Below are 19,347 nucleotides of genomic sequence, written 5' to 3'. Positions count from 1 at the left end.
ATTGAACAAGCAACTTTGGATCTGTGTGAACACTAGCAGAATGTCGACACGATAAACGTCCAATTACTAAGGTTATCTACTTAAGTTCTTCTGGTCAGCCTTTCTAATCTCCCACCTTTCATAAACTTAATTCATCTACAACTCTAAAGCCTGTATTCTATTCTGCAGCAAGTTCTACTTAACAATAAATCCTTAGAGTCATTGAGTCATAGAGATGTACAGCATGAAAACAGACCTTTCGGTACAACTCATTCATGCCGACCAGATGTCCCAACCCAATCTAGTCCCACCTGCCAGCACCAGGCCCATATCCCTCCAAACCTTTCCTATTCATATACCCATCTAAATGCCTCTTAAATGTCGCAATTGTACCAGCCTCCACCACTTTCTCTGGCAGCTCATTCCACACATGTACCACCTTGTGTGAGAAAATGTTGCCTTGTAGGTCTCTTTTATATCTTTCCCCTCTCACTCTAAACCTATGCCCTCTAGTTCTGGACTCCCCGACCCCAGGGAAAAGACTTTGCCTATTTACCTAATCCATGCCCCATAATTTTGTAAACCTCTATATGGTCACCCTTAGGCTCCGATGTTCCAGGGAAAACAGCCCCAGCCTGTTCAGCCTCTCCTTATAGCTCAAGTCCTCCAATCCTGGCAACTTTTCTGAACCCTTTCAAGTTTCAAAACATCTTTCCGATAGGAAGGAGACCAGAATTGCATGCAAAGTTCCAACAGTGGCCTAACCAATGTCCTGTACAGCTGCAACATGACCTCCCAATTCCTGTACTCAATACTCTTGAATGATAAAGGAAAGCATACTAAATGGCTTTTTCATTATCCTATCTGCCTGCGACTCCACTTTCAAGGAGCTATAAACCTGCACTCCAAGGTCTCTTTGTTCAGCAACACTCCCTAGGACCTTACCATTAAGGTGTATACATCCTGCTAAGATTTGCTTTCCCAAAATGCAGCACTTCGCATTTATCTGAATTAAACTCCATCTGCCACTTCCCTGCCCATTGGCCCATCTGGTCAAGATGTTGTTGTAATCGGAGGTAATCCTCTTCACTATCCACTACACCTCCAATTTTGGGTGTCATCTGCAAACTTACTAACTGTACCTCTTATGCTCGCATCCAAGTCATTTATGCAAATGATAAAAAGTAGAGGACCCAGCACCGATCCTTGTGGCACTCCACTGGTCACAGGCCTCCAGTCTGGAAAGCAACTCTTCACCCTCTGTCTTCTATCTTTGAGCCAGTTCTGTATCCAAATGGCTAGTTCTCCCGATATTCCGTGAGATCTAACCTTGCTAATCAGGTCTTCCATGGGGAACCCTGTCGAATGCCTTACTGAAGTCCATATAGATCACATCTACTGCTCTGCCCTCATCCTCTGTTACTTCCTCAAAAAACTCAATCAAATTTGAGAGACACGATTTCCCACACACAAAGCCATGTTGATTATCCCTAATCAGTCCATGCCTTTCCAAATACATATACATCCTGTCCCTCAGGATTCCCTCCAACAAGTTGCCCACCACCGAGGTCAGGCTCACTGGTCTATAGTTCCCTGGCTTGTCCTTACCACCCTTCTTAAACAGTGGCACCACGTTAGCCAACCTCCAGTCTTCTGGCACCTCACCTGTGACTATCGATGATACAAATATCTCAGCAACAGGCCCAGCAATCACTTCTCTAGCTTCCCACAGAGTTCTAGGGTTCACCTAATCAGATCCTGGGGATTTGTTAATTTTTACGCGTTTCAAGATGTCCTGCACTTCCTCCTCTGTAATGTGGACATTTTGCAAGATGTCACCATCTATTTCCCTACAGTCTATATCTTCCATAACCTTTTCCACAGTAAATCCTGGCGCAAAATACCATTTAGTATCTCCCCCATTTTCTGTGGCTCCACACAAAGGCCACCTTGCTGATCTCGGTTGGGCCCTATTCTCTCCCTAGTTACCCTTTTGTCCTTAATGCATTTGTAAAAACTCTTTGGATTCTCCTTAATTCATGTGCCAAAGCTACCTCATGTCCCCTTTTTGCCCTTCTGATTTCCTCTTAAGTATACTCCTACCTCCTTTATACTCTAAGGATTCACTCGATCTATCCTGTCTATAATTTACATATGCTTCCTTCTTTTTCTTAACCAAACTCTCAATTTCTTTAGTCATCCAGCATTCCCTATACCTACCAGCCTTTCTTTTCACCCTAACTGGAATATACTTTCTCTGGATTCTCGTTATCTCATTTCTGAAGGCTCCCCATTTTCCAGCCGTCCCTTTACCTGCAAACATCTGCCCCCAATCAGCTTTCAAAAGTTCCTGCCTAATACTGTCAAAATTTGTCTTTCTCCAATTTAGAACTTCAACTTTTAGATCTGGTCTATCCTTTTCCATCGTTATTTTAAATCTAATAGAATTGTGGTCGCTGGCCCCAAAGTGCTCCCCCACTGACACATCAGTCACCTGTCCAGCCTTACTTCAAGAGTAAGTCAAGTTTTGCACATTCTCTAGTAGATAGATCACATACTGAATCAGAAATTTGTCTTGTGCACACTTAAGTATACCAGCTCCACATTTGGCCAACAACTTACTGTAAAAAAGTAATTAACCTTTTTTTTTCCCCAAAAAAAAGAGTTCTTTTGTTATGCAATCCTTAACTCAGCAACCTACTTCTGCCCCATAACCATGCCCAATTCTGAACTTTAACCCTCTGCTTCCTTACTTTTCTCCATCTTCAAATCTTGCATTAAAAATCTTTAGCCTAAAGCTTGGTTTAAACAAATGTAAAAGCTCTGATCTGTGAACAGGCTCAGTATCCATTTTTGTTGTGTTTCTGGTGAACATTTTAACACATGAATACGTACTTTATAAATGTGATATTTCTTTAATTATGAAAGTTTGTGGGATATCAAGCAGTCAAAAACACTTGATTAAATACAGGATAATAAAACAAGCTAACACCACTTATGAAGAGAGGCTGTTTTCCATACCAGCAGAAGAGATTGAAAGGGGACATGATTAAGATGTATAAAGTTATGAGGAAATAGATGGGGAAGGCAGGAAGAAAATCTTCCCCTGATGGAGGGATCAATAACTTGGGGTAATGATTTAAAGGTAAGACTCAGAAGGTTAATGGAGGAAATTTGACTATAAGATTTTTCACCAAGAGAGTGGTGGGAATCTAGAACTGCCAGAAAGAGTGGAGGCAGAAACTCTCATAACTTAAGTATTTAGATGATTACTTGCAATACCAAGTTATATAAAGCTATGGGCCAAAGTGCTGGAAAATGAGAGTTGATTAGTTAGGTTGGCTCTTTTTGACTGTCATGGATGCAATGGGCCTTTTTCTTTGATGTGGATCACTATGACTCTACTAATTCGTAAAGTCTCAGAATGCAACAAAGCATTCCTTCACTGAAGGGAAGGCAGTTTTTGGATGCACTTATTGCAGAAACTTGTAGGGTCAAACAGCTTCGTAAAAATTAAACAAGTTTTGTGAAAATCAATGGTTACATTTTGCAATTGGTTGGAGAGTACAAAAACAGAATAGATACACCAATGGTCTTGGGTGACTTGAGATTTTCTATTTCTAATGAACTTATACACAATCCCTGACATTACCTGGGGAAAAAAGTAACAGTATCTACAAAGCTGGACCAATTGGACTTGCAAGTTAGTGTTTGTTTCCTCACACGGCAAGATGGCTTAAAAATAAAGTCTATAATCAATATCATTCAACTTATGTAATCTCTTTAGCTGACAGACTTGGAGAATAAAAATAACTGGAATTTCAATTTTTAAAAAAATGTTTGTCAACTTGAAATGAGAAACTGGAAACAGGAGGGAATATGGTTATGCACTTGTTTTCTATGAACACGTTAGTTAGCATAAAATAACAATTATTTGGATTAAGCAGACATGCACCTACACTGATGATCAGAGTATTTGAAGGTCAGTGTGTAATTGCTCAGTTTTTAATGTTCCTCCACATAGAAAATCAACCTGCTTTATTGAAGTGCAATTTTAAGTACTCATGTTTACAAGAACAATTTGAGCTTTTTTAATGCATCTTATGTGATGTAGATGGTTATTTACATTTAAATGATGATATATTAATCCCCATTAAACGTTTAATGCAATAACGAAACATTCAAGAGGCAGCCTCTTAACTGCCACCACATTTATTGCTGAATAATGGAAATTTGTGGATAAATCATGTTTTTTTTAAAATCTAGATTTAGATTATGTATCGCAATGCTACTCTCAGACATATAAGACAAGACATGTATAATTGTTCTTAAAAATAATCATTCACCAATGGCATGGAATACAAATCTCATGTAGCTTTATTTGGTAAAACTTCTGTCAGGTAACATTACAATGTTGCAGTTTCTAAAATGCAGGGTTTTAAAACTCTAATATGTACCTTGAATGAAGACTCCTCCTATCATAACAGGAATCAGCTTGCAGCATTTGAAGATTACTTGAGTTGGATAATTCAGATAACCAAGTGAGGTGTTTGACAAGCCCATAGTGGCCACTGTAAGAAACGCTATAAGCATATAAGTTTTCCAGGGGATTCTGCAAAACAAGACAAAAAGTTAAATGAAACAAAGAACTGTGGATGTTTAAGATTTGAAACAAAAATGGACCTCATTAAACCCTTTACTGGCTGTACCAATAAAATTGTATGAGGGTACTACTCAAAATATAATCAAATAATGAATTTTTTTTTAAAAATTGACATTATGTTCTAAAGACTACATGATTTTGCTGGGTCTTGCAAGGATTTGCATTCATAAAATAAAAATGAGTGAGCACAATTTACACCACTGAAGAAACATTTGACCCATCAGTTTGAATGCCACTCTTGTAAGATTGTAGATTGTAGATTTAATGCCCAGAGCACAGCACAAGCTCAGAAAGAACAGGAGCAGTTGGCCACATAGTCACTCAAGCCTTCTTCAGTATTTGGTAAGACCACAACTGATATTCAACCTCAATACTTTACTGCCTGATCTCCTTGATTTTAGAATCCAAAGACTTGATGATTGCAACCTGAACAAACATCCAGAGGTCTCAGTGATACAGAATTCCAAAGATTCACAACTCAAGCTAATAAACATCCTTTCACCTTTCTCAGAAATGGCCACCAATCCCTTATCCTTGGACAATTCAGTCAGTTCAAGATTCTCCAGCTGGAGGAAACAAACCTCTTGAAAGTTAAGTTTTCAATCCTTCATAGAACCATACTAGTCTCAATGAGATCACCTCTCATTTTTCTAAACACAAGAAAGCAGTGGTGCATTCTACTCTTTCTCCTCAGAGGACATCTCACCCATCCCAAGTTTGATAGTGAACTTTTGATAATAGTTCCCTTCAAGAAAGTGTGTGATATTAAGAGTTAATTTGCTTTGCTGAACTGCAACAAATTGAATGCCCTGAGGGTAGGGTGATGTGTCTTTGTCTTATAGATGAAATGTGAGGGGTTTACATTCCGTCCCCTTGCCATTCAGGAATGATTTACATTGTCATCACCTATTCAAAAATCAATAAAAACATTATAGTTGGAATTCTGACTACTCCCTGTAGTTTAAAAATATACAATTCACATCAGATCTGGCCATTAAGGGAATAAGCATTACATTGTTTCTGGAGGTGTCGTGGTCACTGCATTGTATCTTGAGTGGTATGTGACTGTGAGGGAGTGACTGGCGGGGTGTTTTGAGCGACATTACTAATTGTGATGTAAAGATTTTGTATAAAGGAAGGCCTGGTTCCTTTGTTCGGGGAGCTTCCCTGGACATGCCTCGCAAGCATGGCGAGGAGTGTTCAGGGTTTCTCCAAAGCTTAATAAAATTTGGTTGCTGTTCACAGAAGTTGGTGTGTTGCAGTTGCATCAAGTGTGTAAGGACCTTAGGAAAAAAAAACTTAACAGTATATCTTTTTTTCTAGATGGAGGTATAAACTGTACCTAGACTCCTACCATACCACGCAACTAAGCTCTGAAAAATTGTAGTCAGGCTAGTGCTATTGGGGTGAGGCAAAGATCAATGCTGAACATTCAATTATTAATTGGGTTTGGATGAAGATTTTTGCACAAAATAAAGATTTATAGGGTGCTGTGGTTTGGCTTTGGATCATAAGCCACTTACTCAGTACTAGCAGTCTATATGCCAGGAAAGACAGAATTGGATTTTGTTGTTGCGCTTCTTATGGTCAAACAGCTTGTTGATACTGATAATCAATGTTCACACACATGCATCATAATTTGACCAAAGAACCTTAAATAAATAAGTGTGTAACAGCTTCCCAGCAATATCTTCAGAAGGGGAAGAAGACTGGCTTATAATATACAAAAAAAAATCCCTGATCACTTTTACATCGAGGGCTAGTCTCAGAGTGTCAATATTTACAAAACTTCAACAAGATTAATTTGTTATTGGGTTTACTTTCAGTTTTTGAAGATAAAGACCAGGAAGTTAAGCTACTAAAAATGGATGCTACAAATTTAAATTTGTGATTGCTTTCACCCAGGCAAGGGCTAGAGTATGGGTGCCCATAAACCAATGCCTTATCTATGCTAATATATTATCTCCAACCCTATAAACCTTTACTTTGTGCAACACCTTGTGGTTGTGGTCCCTTCATTCAAGTCATTTATATAGATTATAGGTAATAATGGAGATTCCAGCGCTGATTTTCATTGTTATGCCAAAAACATGTAGCCACAGGAAATTAACAACTACAAAGCAATAAACGGTGCTGGCTTTTATTAAATCAACTAAAAATCACTTTAACAATGCTTTGGATGCACAAACAATGTACTAGAAACAGCTTCAGAGAACGTTTAGATTGATTATAAACAAAATCAACAATTATAGGATTCTGAACAGCAGTTAATATAGAATCTTACAGTACAAAAGAAGTTGTTTGATCTATAGGGTTTTTCAGTTCCCAAAAGATCTACCTAGCCTGTCACATTCTGCAGCCCTATATCTGTAGCCCTCTAGTGTTCATCACTTTCAAATATATATCCAGCTCTCTTTTGAAACCTCATATGGAATCTATGTCCACCACTCTCTCGGTCAGTTATTTCTGACTCCTAACAACTCTGAGTAAAGACGTTTCTCCTCATTTCACTCTTAGCTGTCTTGCTGACAATCTTGAAATTGTGACCCCTAGTTACTAACATACTTTATTTACTGTCAAAATTGTTCATAATTTGTACCACCTCAGGTCAGCTGTTTATCTTCTCTGCTTCAAAGAGAATAAGCCCAATTTCTCTGATCTCTCCTTGTATCTAAAATCCTTCATTCTTAGTATTATTCTAGAAAATCACCCTTTCAATATTCTTCCATGAATAACGTGCCTGAAACTGAACACAATACAGAGGAACCTTGATTATCCAGCCTATGATTACCCAAATTTCGGATTATCTGAACAAAATCGCAAGGTCCTGTTGCTCCACTAAACCGTTATCTGGCATTCGATTATCCAAATAAAATACTCCCCCCGCCCTGCCCAGTGTCGTTCGGATAATCTAGGTTCCTCTGTACTCCAAAAGTGGTTTGACCAATGATTTGTAGAGGTGCAACATCACTTCATTCCTTTTATACTCTATGCCCCTCTTTATAACCCTAGGATTCAATTTTAGCAACTGTTTCATCTTGTTTGGCCATCTTCAGAGAATTATGCATGTGAACTCAGAAGTTCCTCTCCTCCTATACTCCCCTCAAAAGGTGAACCACTGAGCTTGTATTGCCTTCCTGTTTCTTCTACCAAATTGTATCATAATGAACTTGAAACTTTAATTTTGATCCTGTCTCAACAGATGCTACCAGACTGGTACGGTTTTTCCAGCACTTTTTATTTCAGATCTCCAGTGTCTTCATTAATTTGCTTTTAGTAAAAAGAACTAAATGATGAAACCAAATAAATTGCCTTTACAGCAATCTTAGCATTCATAACAATTCAAAAATAAATCAACCAACAAGTCCTCAAATTGTGCTAGTTTTAGGTGTTTATTTTGCTTGATTTTATGTTAAGTTCATTTGCATATTGGTAAGTATGCAATCTTCCAAAAAACAGAGTTATTGGACCGCCTCAATGACAATATCTCAACTGGATACACAACAGGAGAAAGTGAGGTCTGCAGATGCTGGAGATCAAAGTTGAAACTTTATTGCTGGAACAGCACAGCAGGTCAGGCAGCATCCAGGGAACAGGAGATTCGACGTTTCGGGCACAGGCCCTTCACACAACACAACTACCTCAGTTTCCTGTATACCCTAATTTTTTTTGTTGAATTCTTATTAATTCCATGAAATTCATTGAAGATTACACACATACAAACCAAATCTGCTACAATTAATACTTTTCTGGAGAAGGTATAATTCCTTTCTCATTTGAACTGGACTACCCAACATAGCAACAAGGCTTTTTCATGCCCAATTACAATAATTTCTAGAGCATAACAGGTTAAAAGAAAAGCTACAAAAATTTAGCATATCGTGACTGCAACATCACATTAGCTGCCTTGTAACATTTTCTAAGTCATAGGAAATTTGGAATGGTCACAAATCGGATCCATTAAGGATACTGTCAGATATAATTGTGCAGCGCTCCTTGCTCTGATATTTAAGGATTGCATCAGATCAGTGGTGAGAGATGATATAGGTTCTATGGAGAATAAAGTTGAATCCATTTGGGTGAAAATTAAAAATTCTAATACGAAAACATTATTGACAGGCATAGTCTACAGGCCATCAAATAATAATATCACGTTGGAGTGGGCAAAAAGCAAAGAAATAACCAGTACCTGTAAAAATGGTACAGATATCATCATGGGGGTTTTTAGTCTACATGTCGATTGGTTGAACCAGGTCACATAGCCTTGAGTAGTTCATTGAATGTATCCACGATAGCTTTCTTGAACAGTACATAATGTAACTGACGAGGGAGCAAGCTATTCTAGATCTGGTCCTATGTAGATTAGATTATTTACTGTGTGGAAACAGGCCCTTCGGCCCAACAAGTCCACACCGACCCGCCGAAGGGCAACCCACCCAGATCTATTCCCCTACATTTACCCCTGCCCCTAACACTACAGGCAATTTAGCATAGCCAATTCACCTAACCTGCACATTTTTGGACTGCGGGAGGAAACCCATGCAGATACGGGGAGAATGTGCAAACTCCACACAGTCAGTCGTCTGAGGCGGGAATTGCACACAGGTCTCTGGTGCTGTGAGGCAGCAGTGCTAACCACTGTGCCACTGTGCCACCCACTGTATAATGAGACAGGAATAATTAATGATCTCATAGTTAGGAATCCTCTTGGAAGGAGCAATCATAGTATGATTGAATTCAGAGCATAAATGCAAAGTGTGAAGATAAACTCCAATACCAGGATTGGATCCAATAGGATGAGGGAGTTGGTTAAAGTATACTGGATGCAAAGACTTTATGGCAGGACAATTGGTGAACAGTGGAGGACTATCAAAGCAACTTTTCAAAGTGCTCAGCAAAAGTATATACACCAGTGGAAAGGAAGGACTGAAGAAAAAGGGGTAATTTGCCACGGGTATCAATGGAAATAAGAACCAAAAGAACTAGGAGCAGGTGTAGGCCATCTAGCCATTTGAACCTGCACCGCCATTCAATAAGATCATGGCTGATCTTTTTGTGGCCTCAGCTCCACTTACCAGCCTTCTTACCATAACCCTTAATTCCTTTACTGTTCAAAAAAATCTTAACTTTAAAAACATTTACTGAGGAAGCCTCAACTACTTCACTGGGCAGTGAATTCCATCAATTCATAACCCTCTGGGTGAAGAAGTTCCTTCTCATTTCGGTCCTAAATCTGCTCCCACTAACAGGAAGCTATGTCCTCTTGTAATAGTTTGACTTGCTGGGGGAAAACATCCTGTCTACTTCTATCCTATCTATTCCCTTCATAATTTCATGTTTCTGTAAGACTACCCAATCATTTTTCTAAATTCTAGTGAATATAATCCCAGTCTACTCAGTCACTCCTCATGAGCCAGTCCCCCCAACTCCAGAATCAACCTCGTGAAACCCCTCTAGTGCCAGTATATCCTTTTTCAAGTAAAGTGATCAAAACTGCATGCAGTACTCCAGGTGTGGCCTCAGCAGCACTCTATACAGCTGCAATATAACCTCCCTGCTTTTAAACTCAATCCTTTAGCAATGAAGGACAAAATTCCACTTGCCTTCTTAATTACCCGTTGCATCTGCAATGTTGCAAAGGTCCTTCTGCACATCAACATGCTGCATTTCTTACCATTCAAATAATAGGTTTTTTTTTTAGTTATTCCTACCAAAATGGATGACTTCACATTTATTAACACTGTATTCTATCTGCCAGACCTTTGCCCACTCAAGTAGACTATGTTCCTTTGCAAAGTTTCACAGTCCTCTGCATACTTTGTTCTACCACTCATCTTAGTGTTATCCACAAACTTTGACACATGACACGTGGTCCCCAACTTCAAATCATCTATGAACAATTGTGGTCCCAACACTGATCCTTGAGGCCAGTGACCACCAGTCACTGATCGCCAGTGATGCAGCATATTCTATACTGACCATTCACGGTGCAAATAAGATTTTCTCCCGTGTTCCCTTTGTTCTTGTGCTATTGATTTTAAACGGATTTGGCCTTGGTTCAACACTTGTCAATTGGCAATTCCTATCGACCTACTTTATCCAGACTTCAGATGACTTTGAACATTTGCAATCAAAGCTTCTCGCAGCCTTTGTCATTAAGGATAACTGCTCCAGCTTCTCCAACCTTTCCACATGAGCCACCAAGTTTTTACCATTACCTTTTTTACATTATCTCCTAAGCTTTTACATCCATCTTTTAGCATTGACACCAATATAGAATACAATGCTCCAGCTGAGGCTCAATGAATGTTTAAAAGGTTCACTATAACATTCTTGCTTTTGTATCCTATTTTGATGTTTACAACACTACGAATTACAAACTTTAATAACTGTTTCTTAACCTGTCCTGTTACCTTCGATGATTTGTGCAAGGATGGCTAGGCGCCTCTGCTCCTACATGTCACTTAGAACTGTGTAATTAATGTTGTCTGTACTTATTCTACCTACCAAAATGTTTCAGCTCACAACCACTTACTGCCATAATTTGAAAAATAATACTCAACTGGTAATGGAAGCAGATTCAATAGAAACCTTACAAAGAAAGGACTGTAAGCAGTAGGTAGGAAGCAGGAAAAAGAGACTGATTAGGCAGTGTAACATATAGTCAGCACATACATCTGGACAAAATACCCTACTTCTGTGCCACATAGAGTCAAGAAATCTACAACATGTAAATAGGCCCTTTGGCCCAACTTCCCCATGCCACCCAGTTTGCACAATTAAACTAGTCCCACTTGTCTGCATTTGGTCCATAGGACCAGTTCCAATACCGTACAACCCAGATGGTCTCCTTCTTCAAAGACCGCAATTTCCCCCCTAGACGTGATCAACGATGCTCTCCACCACATCTCCTCCACTTCCCGCTCCTCCGCCCTTGAGCCCCGCCCCTCCAATCGCCACCAGGACAGAACCCCCTGGTCCTCACCTACCACCCCACCAACCTCCATATACATCGTTTCATCCGTCGTCATTTCCGCCACCTCCAAACGGACCCCACCACCAGGGATATATTTCCCTCCTCTATCAGCGTTCCAAAAAGACCACTCGTGACTCCCTCTTCAGGTCCACACCCGCCACCAACCCAACCTCCACTCCCGGCACCTTCCCCTGCAACCGCAAGAAATGCAAAACTTGCGCCCACACCTCCCCCCTTACTTCTCTCCGAGGCCCCAAGGGATCCTTCCATATCCGCCACAAATTCACCTGCACCGCCACACATCATTTACTGCATCCACTGCACCCGATGTGGCCTCCTCTACATTGGAGAGACAGGCCACCTACTTGCGGAACGTTTCAGAGAACACCTCTGGAACACCCGGACCAACCAACCCAACTACCCCGTGGCTCAACACTTCAACTCCCCCTCCCACTCCACCAAGGACATGCAGGTTCTTGGACCCCTCAATTGCCAGACCATAGCAACACGACGGCTGGAGGAAGAGCGCCTCATCTTCCGCCTAGGAACCCTCCAACCACAAGGGATGAACTCAGATTTCTCCAGTTTCCTCATTTCCCCTCCACCCACCTTGTCTCAGTCCCAACCCTCAAACTCAGCACCACCTTCCTAACCTGCAATCTTCTTCCTGACCTCTCCGCCCCCACCCCCACTCCGGCCTATCACCCTCACCTTAACCTCCTTCCACCTATCGCATTTCCAACGCCCCTCCCTCAAGTCCTTCCTCCCTACCTTTTATCTTAGCCTGCTGGACACATTTTCCTCATTCCTGAAGAAGGACTCATGTCCGAAACGTCGATTCTCCAGCTCCTTGGATGCTGCCTGACCTTTTCCAGCAACACATTTTCAGCTGCATTTGGTCCATTTTCCTCCACACCCATCCCATCCACGTACCTGTCTAAATGTTTCTTAAATGACGAAATTGTACTCACTTCCACCACTACCTCAGGATGCTTGTTCCAGACACTCACCAGACTGAAAATATTGCCCCTCTGGACCCTTTTGTATCTCTCTCTTCTCACCTTAACAATGCCCTCTAGTTTTAGACTCCCCTATCATGGGGATAAACTGTCTGCTACTTACCTTATCTATACCTCTCATGATTTTATATAATCTCTACAAAAGTCACCCCTCATGCTCCTACACTGCAGGGGAAAAAAAAAGTCATCCCAGACTATCTAACCGCTACTTATAACTAAACTTTCCAGTCCAGGTGGCATCCTAGTAAATATTTTCTGCACTCTTTCCAGTTTAATAATATCCCTTCTATTGCAGGGCAACCAGAACTATATGCAGTACTCCAAATGTGGTCTCACCAATGTCTTATACAGTTGCACAAGATATCCCATCTCCTAAACTCCATGCTCTGACCAATGAGTGCTAGCATGCTGAAAGCTTTCTTCACTGTCCTCTCTACCTGTGACTCCATTTTCACAGAGCTATGAACCTGTACCCCTAGGTCTCTTTGTTCTATAATAGTCCTGTGGGCACTACCATCGACTGTGTAAATCCTGCCCTGGTTTGCTTTAACAAAATGCAACACTTTGCATTTATCTAAATTAAACTTTCTTTTTTAATTCTTTCATGGGATGTGGGTGTCATTAGTTAGACCATAATTTATTGCCTATTCTTACTTGCCTAGAGAGTAGTTAAGAGTCAACCACATTGCTGTGGGTCAGGAGTCACATGTAGACCAGGCCAGGTAAGGATGACAGTTTCCTTCCCTAAAGTACATTAGTGAACCAGATGGGCTTTTCCAACAATTGACAATGGATTCATGGTCATCATTATACTCTTAATTCCAGACTTTAAAAATTGAATTCAAATTCCACATCTGCCATGGTGGGCTTCAAACCCAGGTCCCTGGAACATTACCTGGGTCTCTGGATTAACAGTCCAGTGATAATACCACTACACCATCCCCTCCCCATCTGCCAATCCTCAGCTCACTGGCCCAGTTGATCAAGATCTCGCTGCATTCCCAGATAACCTCTTTCATCCTTCACCATACCACCAATCTTAATTTCATTGCCAAACTTACTACCATAACTCCTAAATTCTCAGACAAATTGTTTATATAAATGATGAAAAACAATGGACCCAGCAATGATCCCTCTGGCACACTGCTGATCACAATCCTCTAGTCTGAAAAAACAGCCTTCTGTCATCTACCATCACACCAATTTTGTATCCAATTGGCCATCTCTCCCTGGATCCTGTGAGATTTAACCTTACTCAATAACCCACCATGCAGTCCCTTGTCAAAGGGCTTGCTAAAGTTCATGTAACCAATGTTTTCTGTACTACTTTCATCTAATTTCCTGGTCCTCCCTTCAAAAATATTAATCAAATTTGTTAGACTGCCTCCGAATCATAAGATACAATTATACGATATAGTTCAATGACATTATCAAACTAATCAGTGTTTCAGCAGGTAATCCAAAGTAATTCTGCCAGTTCTAAAAGGTAATTGCTGTGCCTCAATCACCACTCCACACTGACCTGTTCAATTCACCTTTCATCTCCATGAAGTAATTCTCCAGACCAAGATCTACCAGCAGACAGACATTCTTGGTTTAAGCAATGGGAAGCATGGAAAATTACCTATGTTCCTTGGAACAAACCCTGTTTTATTGAATGGCAGGCTTTGCACCTTTTAAGAAAGGTGGGAGAGAGAAAACAGGAAATTATAGACCAGTTAGTCTGACCTCAGTGGTGGGAAAGATGCTGGAGTCTTATAAAGGATGAAATTACGACACACCTGGATAGTAGTAACAAGATAGGTCAGAGTCAGCATGGATTTATGGAGGGGAAATCATGCTTGACTAATCTTCTGGAAGTTTTTGAGGATGTAACTCTGAAGATGGACGAGGGAGATCCAGTAGATGTAGTGTACCTGGACTTTCAGAAAGCTTTTGATAAAGTCCCACATAGGAGGTTAGTGAGCAGAATTAGGGCACATGGTATTGGGGGCAAAGTACTAACTTGGATTGAAAGTTGGTTGGCTGATAGGAAACAAGGAGTAGTGATAAACGGCTCCATTTCGGAATGGCAGGCAATGACCAGTGGGGTACTGCAGGGATCAGTACTGGGACTGCAGCTTTTTACAATATATGTTAATGATATAGAAGATGGTATTAGCAATAACATTAGCAAATTTGCTGATGATACTAAGCTGGGTGGCAGGGTGAAATGTGAGGAGGATGTTAGGAGATTACAGGGTGTCCTGGACAAGTTAGGTGAGTGGTCAGATGCAGTTTAATGTGGATAAATGTATGGTTATCCACTTTGATGGCAAGAACAGGAAGGCAGATTACTACCTAAATGGAATCAATTTAGATAAAGGGGCAGTACACAGAGATCTGGGTGTTCTTGTACACCAGTCAATGTAGGTAAGCATGCAGGTACAGCAGGTAGTGAAGAAGGCTAATAGCATGCTGGCCTTCATAACAAGAGGGATTGAGTACAGAAGCAAAAAGGTTCTTCTGCAGCTGTACAGGGCCCTGGTGAGACCACACCTGGTGTACTGTGTGCAGTTCTGGTCTCCAAATTTGAGGAAAGACATTTTGGCTATTGAGGGAGTGCAGCGTAGGTTCACGAGGTCAATTCCTGGAATGGCGGGATTACCTTACGCTGAAAGACTGGAGCGACTGGGTTTGTATACCCTGGAGTGAAGACTGAGGGAATCCGATTGAGACATAAAAGATTATTAAAGGATTGGTCACTCTGGAGGCAGGAAACATGTTTCCGCTGATGGGTGAGTGCTGAACCAGAGGACACAACTTAAAACTACGGGGTAGACCATTTAGGACAGAGCTGAGGAGAAACTTCTTCACCCAGAGAGTGGTGGCTGTGTGGAATGCTCTGCCCCAGAGGGCAGTGGAGGCCCAGTCTCTGGATTCATTGAAGAAAGAGTTGGATAGAGCTCTCAAGGATTGTGGAATCAAGGGTTATGGAGATATGGCAGGAACAGGATACTGATTAAGGATGATCAGCCATGATCATATTGAATGGTGGTGCAGGCTCCAAGGGCAGAATGGCCTACTCCTGCACCTATTGTCTACCAAAGTAAGTATGTTAAACAAGTTCAGAACAAGCTAGGACCCTCATTCGGCCAGCCTCCACCTCTTGGCCTCAGTACAAACCTCTTACCCTTTTGCAGAAACACAGACAAACAATACTGCATATTACCAAGGAGTGTGACCTCTACAGATTAAATTATGGAGTAGTCGCCTTAAATTCTTGCTTGGTACCATGGATTTGCATTCTCTAGGTAAAATAAAAAAAATGTACAGTAAATCAATATTGAATGCGCAGTTCTGATCTGTCCCAAGACATTCAAAGCATAACTGTGGCTGCTGTTTACTAATTAACACAGCAAATGGGCATTTCATCTGATCGCACCGGACCACCTCCAGATTTTTAGATTAGATTTGAAGAGATGGTTAGCTGTGAACACTTGGAGACAGCACGTAAACGATTACACAGGGTTAGAATAACAAGTTTTTCCCCTTCAAAATCTCATCAAGTCTCACTCATAAATTGCTTGGTAGGGACTGTTGAATAAAATTGCAAAAGGGATTACCACATGCGTCGAAGACAAACAAACAATCACCGACCATAAATTACCTCCTCCTCTTGTCCTGCGTGAGCTGCTGTTCGATCAGGCCGAAGGTGGAGTAGAAAGCAAACTGTACCAGAGTGAGGTACCAACCGAACGGTTTGAAGCCTTCCACAGAGAAGATGAGCTCCTGTAAAACCCAAGATTAATTTCAGGGAGTGCAACAAATTCCGAAAGCATTTTTGTGTCGTTCTGCGTTTACAGTTATGGGAGTGATCAATAACAATTTCAAAAGATGGCACGTTTATTGTAGGTGGACATATTTTAAAAATAAAACAAAACATGCAAATGAAACACTGGCCTGCAGGTATCCGTAGATGAGATAGAAGATGAAGACTCCGGACACACAGATGAGGAACTGCACGGTCCTGGAGAAGTCGCTCAGGTTTAAGCCAATCACCCGCAGCTCCTCCGCCGACTTGATATGCGGGGACATGGAGTCGGGTTTATCGGGCACGCTGATGGAGATGTATTTCCTGGATCCACTCATTGCTTCCCCCTCCTGCAGCAGAAGCCGCTGCCACCAGTCGCCGCAGCGGGAGCGCTGGCCGGCCGGCAAACTGTTTAAAATAAATCTGATAAACAGAGAGAGAAAAAAAAACACAAACCGGCACCGGAGAAGGAAATCGTGAAATGACCCCCCACAGGATCACTGCTTCATTATTCTTATCATCATTGTAATTGTCGTTCTCCCCCACTCTGATATCATCGATCTTTATTCATCATTACAAACCGGTACCATAGATGCACGATCCAGGTCCGGGTTATAGGCCTCACTTCCCCTCCCCCACCACCTGCCAACTGTCATCGCCACGGCCGCTCGTGCGCACGCGCGCAGTCCTCCCACCCACTGACCAATTCGTGTTGACGGCAGCGGGAGGGGCGGGGCAAACCTCACCGTCCGTGCGCACAACCCCGCCCCATTTGGTCACCCCGCAGCCCACAGTGAGTGGGCGGGATTTGAAACGGCCGTTGCGCCTGCGCAGTAGCTCGGACACTGCGTGGCTCTTCGGCTTTCGCCCCGAAAGTTCCATGCGAACTTGTCGTTGTCGCACGGGGAGGGGGTATCAGCAATTGTTGGACCCCCTCATTGTCATCGAAATTCGTTCTCCCATCTCACCCTGAACTCCACAGGTTGAGTCTTTGAAGGCGCTTGTTGTTAGTTCGTATCACGATAGTTAGCTTTAGGAAACGATGCGCTCAGCTTCTCCCGATGGTTCGGGACTGAACCCACTGCAGGGACTGGATTCAGTGATCTCCCTACCCAAGGATGTTGGACACCGGGAGCACCTCTTCAGTGCTGCCAGATGCCCAAGAATCAGGGCAAGAAGCTCGAAGTGCGATTTTTTTTAACAAAAGGGGTAATACCAGTCAATAAAGCCATTTGGAAACATTTTTCAGGACAGAATCACCGAATTGAGATTCCAATATAAAGGTAGCAATATTCTGTAACTTATTTACTCTAAATCGCCCATTCCGGTGATGCAATGCAATATGACATGGCAGAGTCTCGAAGTAGCATTCTCGAAATTTGTCTCAAACAGACGATCCGAGGTGGCAATATAAACATACATGGATTTTGCACTGTGCATCGTTGTTAGGCATTCAAATTATTAACGAATAGCACTATCATGTTTTTTTACCTGGGAGTCTCAGTGTTAGCCATTGCCTTTATGTCGAAGAAAGTGAGAACTGCAGATGCTGGAGAAGGCAGCATCCGAGGAGCAGGAGAATCGACGTTTCGGGCATGAGCCCTTCATAAGGAATGAGTTTTACAGTCTGAGCAGTGGCTATTTATTCAGGGCGTTTATTTCGTCAACTTCCTGAAAGATAAGAGCAGGTGATTCTGGCTTGTTAATTCATTTTGTGTCAATTGTTATGTTGCAAGTTCAATGTGCGTTTGCTGTCATATTGCCACTTGCTGTACACTTGTGTTCGGTCACGATGTGGAACTCCTTGGAGGACTACAGAAACACTTTTGAGTCACTCTTAAAGTATCCTAGAGAGGTCAGAGATGGGCCAAATAGAAATACTTTATTCAGGAAGGCTTATTCACGGGACCTCAGTTGGGAATTGTCGAGAGTATTGGAGGAAGTGCATAATCTTCCAAGAAAACCTAACTCACCCCTTTAAGGACCACCTGCCTTGAATGGGGCTGTTTGTGCCCTGTACTAACCAACCATGGAACCATAGTCAAACAATCTTTAATCCTGAAGACATAGGAACAGGGGTAGGCCATTCAGCCCTTCAAGCTTGTCCACCATTCCGCCAGATGCTGACTGATTTGTGGCCCGTCTTTGGCCTATATCCCTTAATATCTTTGTTTATCTGTCTCAGATTTCCAATGAAAAGCAGATCCAGCATCCACTGTAGATTGTGGGGCAGAGGTCCGAACATCTCCCACCCTTTTTCTTTAGAAGTGATTCCTAACATCTCTCCTGAATGAGCTGGCTTGAACTCTCAGACTATGCTGTCTAGTTCAAAAATCCCCAACTAGTGGAAATAGTTTCTCTACACTATCTTTTCCTATTTCTATCTTGAAGACTTCAATTTGATCACCCCTTAACATGTTAAATTCTAGAGTAAACAGGCCTAATTTGCATAATTTCTCCTCAAAGCTGAATCCCTGAAGTTCAGGCATCATTCTTGTAAACCTGCATTATACCCTCTCCAAGACCAATATATCTTTTCTAGGATGTGGTGCACAGGTCCAACCACAGTACTCCACGTGGGATCTGACAAGGTTTTGTATAAGTGCAGCATAATGTCTGCATTCTTGTACTGTAGTACTCTAGATATCAAGGTCAGCAACCATTTGCTTTCTTGAATAGATTCTGTGCCTTTTCCTGAAATTTTAAAGATTTGTGCACTTGAGCCCCCTCAAGGTCATTTTGACATCCACTAGATTTAACTTAACACCATCTAGAAAGTATCCTGATGTATATTTTCTTGGTTCAAAATGATAACATCACACTTGCTTACATTGTTTTTACATTGAACTTTATCAGCCACAGTTTTGCCCATTCACTTAATCTATCAGTTCCCCTTTGTAATTTTATGTTATCATTA

General features: G+C 41.6%; 1 protein-coding gene across 2 annotated transcripts in view; it reads right to left on the bottom strand.

The window, feature by feature from the left end:
• Positions 1-18,029, bottom strand: part of slc35b3 (solute carrier family 35 member B3) — a 46,939-nt gene extending 28,910 nt beyond the window's left edge. For both annotated transcript variants that reach the window (XM_043688590.2, XM_043688591.2), the window contains exons 1-4: positions 17,922-18,029; positions 16,580-16,838; positions 16,287-16,408; positions 4,437-4,591 (exon numbers count right to left, since the gene is read on the bottom strand). In XM_043688590.2, the coding sequence (XP_043544525.1) occupies positions 4,437-4,591; positions 16,287-16,408; positions 16,580-16,838; positions 17,922-17,995 (610 nt within the window). In that variant the 5' untranslated portion in view covers positions 17,996-18,029. The remainder of the gene's footprint in view (positions 1-4,436; positions 4,592-16,286; positions 16,409-16,579; positions 16,839-17,921) is intronic.
• Between the last annotated feature and the right edge of the window lie 1,318 nt (positions 18,030-19,347).

This window comes from Chiloscyllium plagiosum, unplaced genomic scaffold (genome assembly GCF_037043375.1).
Source record: "Chiloscyllium plagiosum isolate Xiang-an unplaced genomic scaffold, Cpla_swu_hap1 HiC_scaffold_4, whole genome shotgun sequence".
Classification (NCBI taxonomy): domain Eukaryota; kingdom Metazoa; phylum Chordata; class Chondrichthyes; order Orectolobiformes; family Hemiscylliidae; genus Chiloscyllium; species Chiloscyllium plagiosum.
This window is presented reverse-complemented; position numbering and strand designations above follow the sequence as displayed.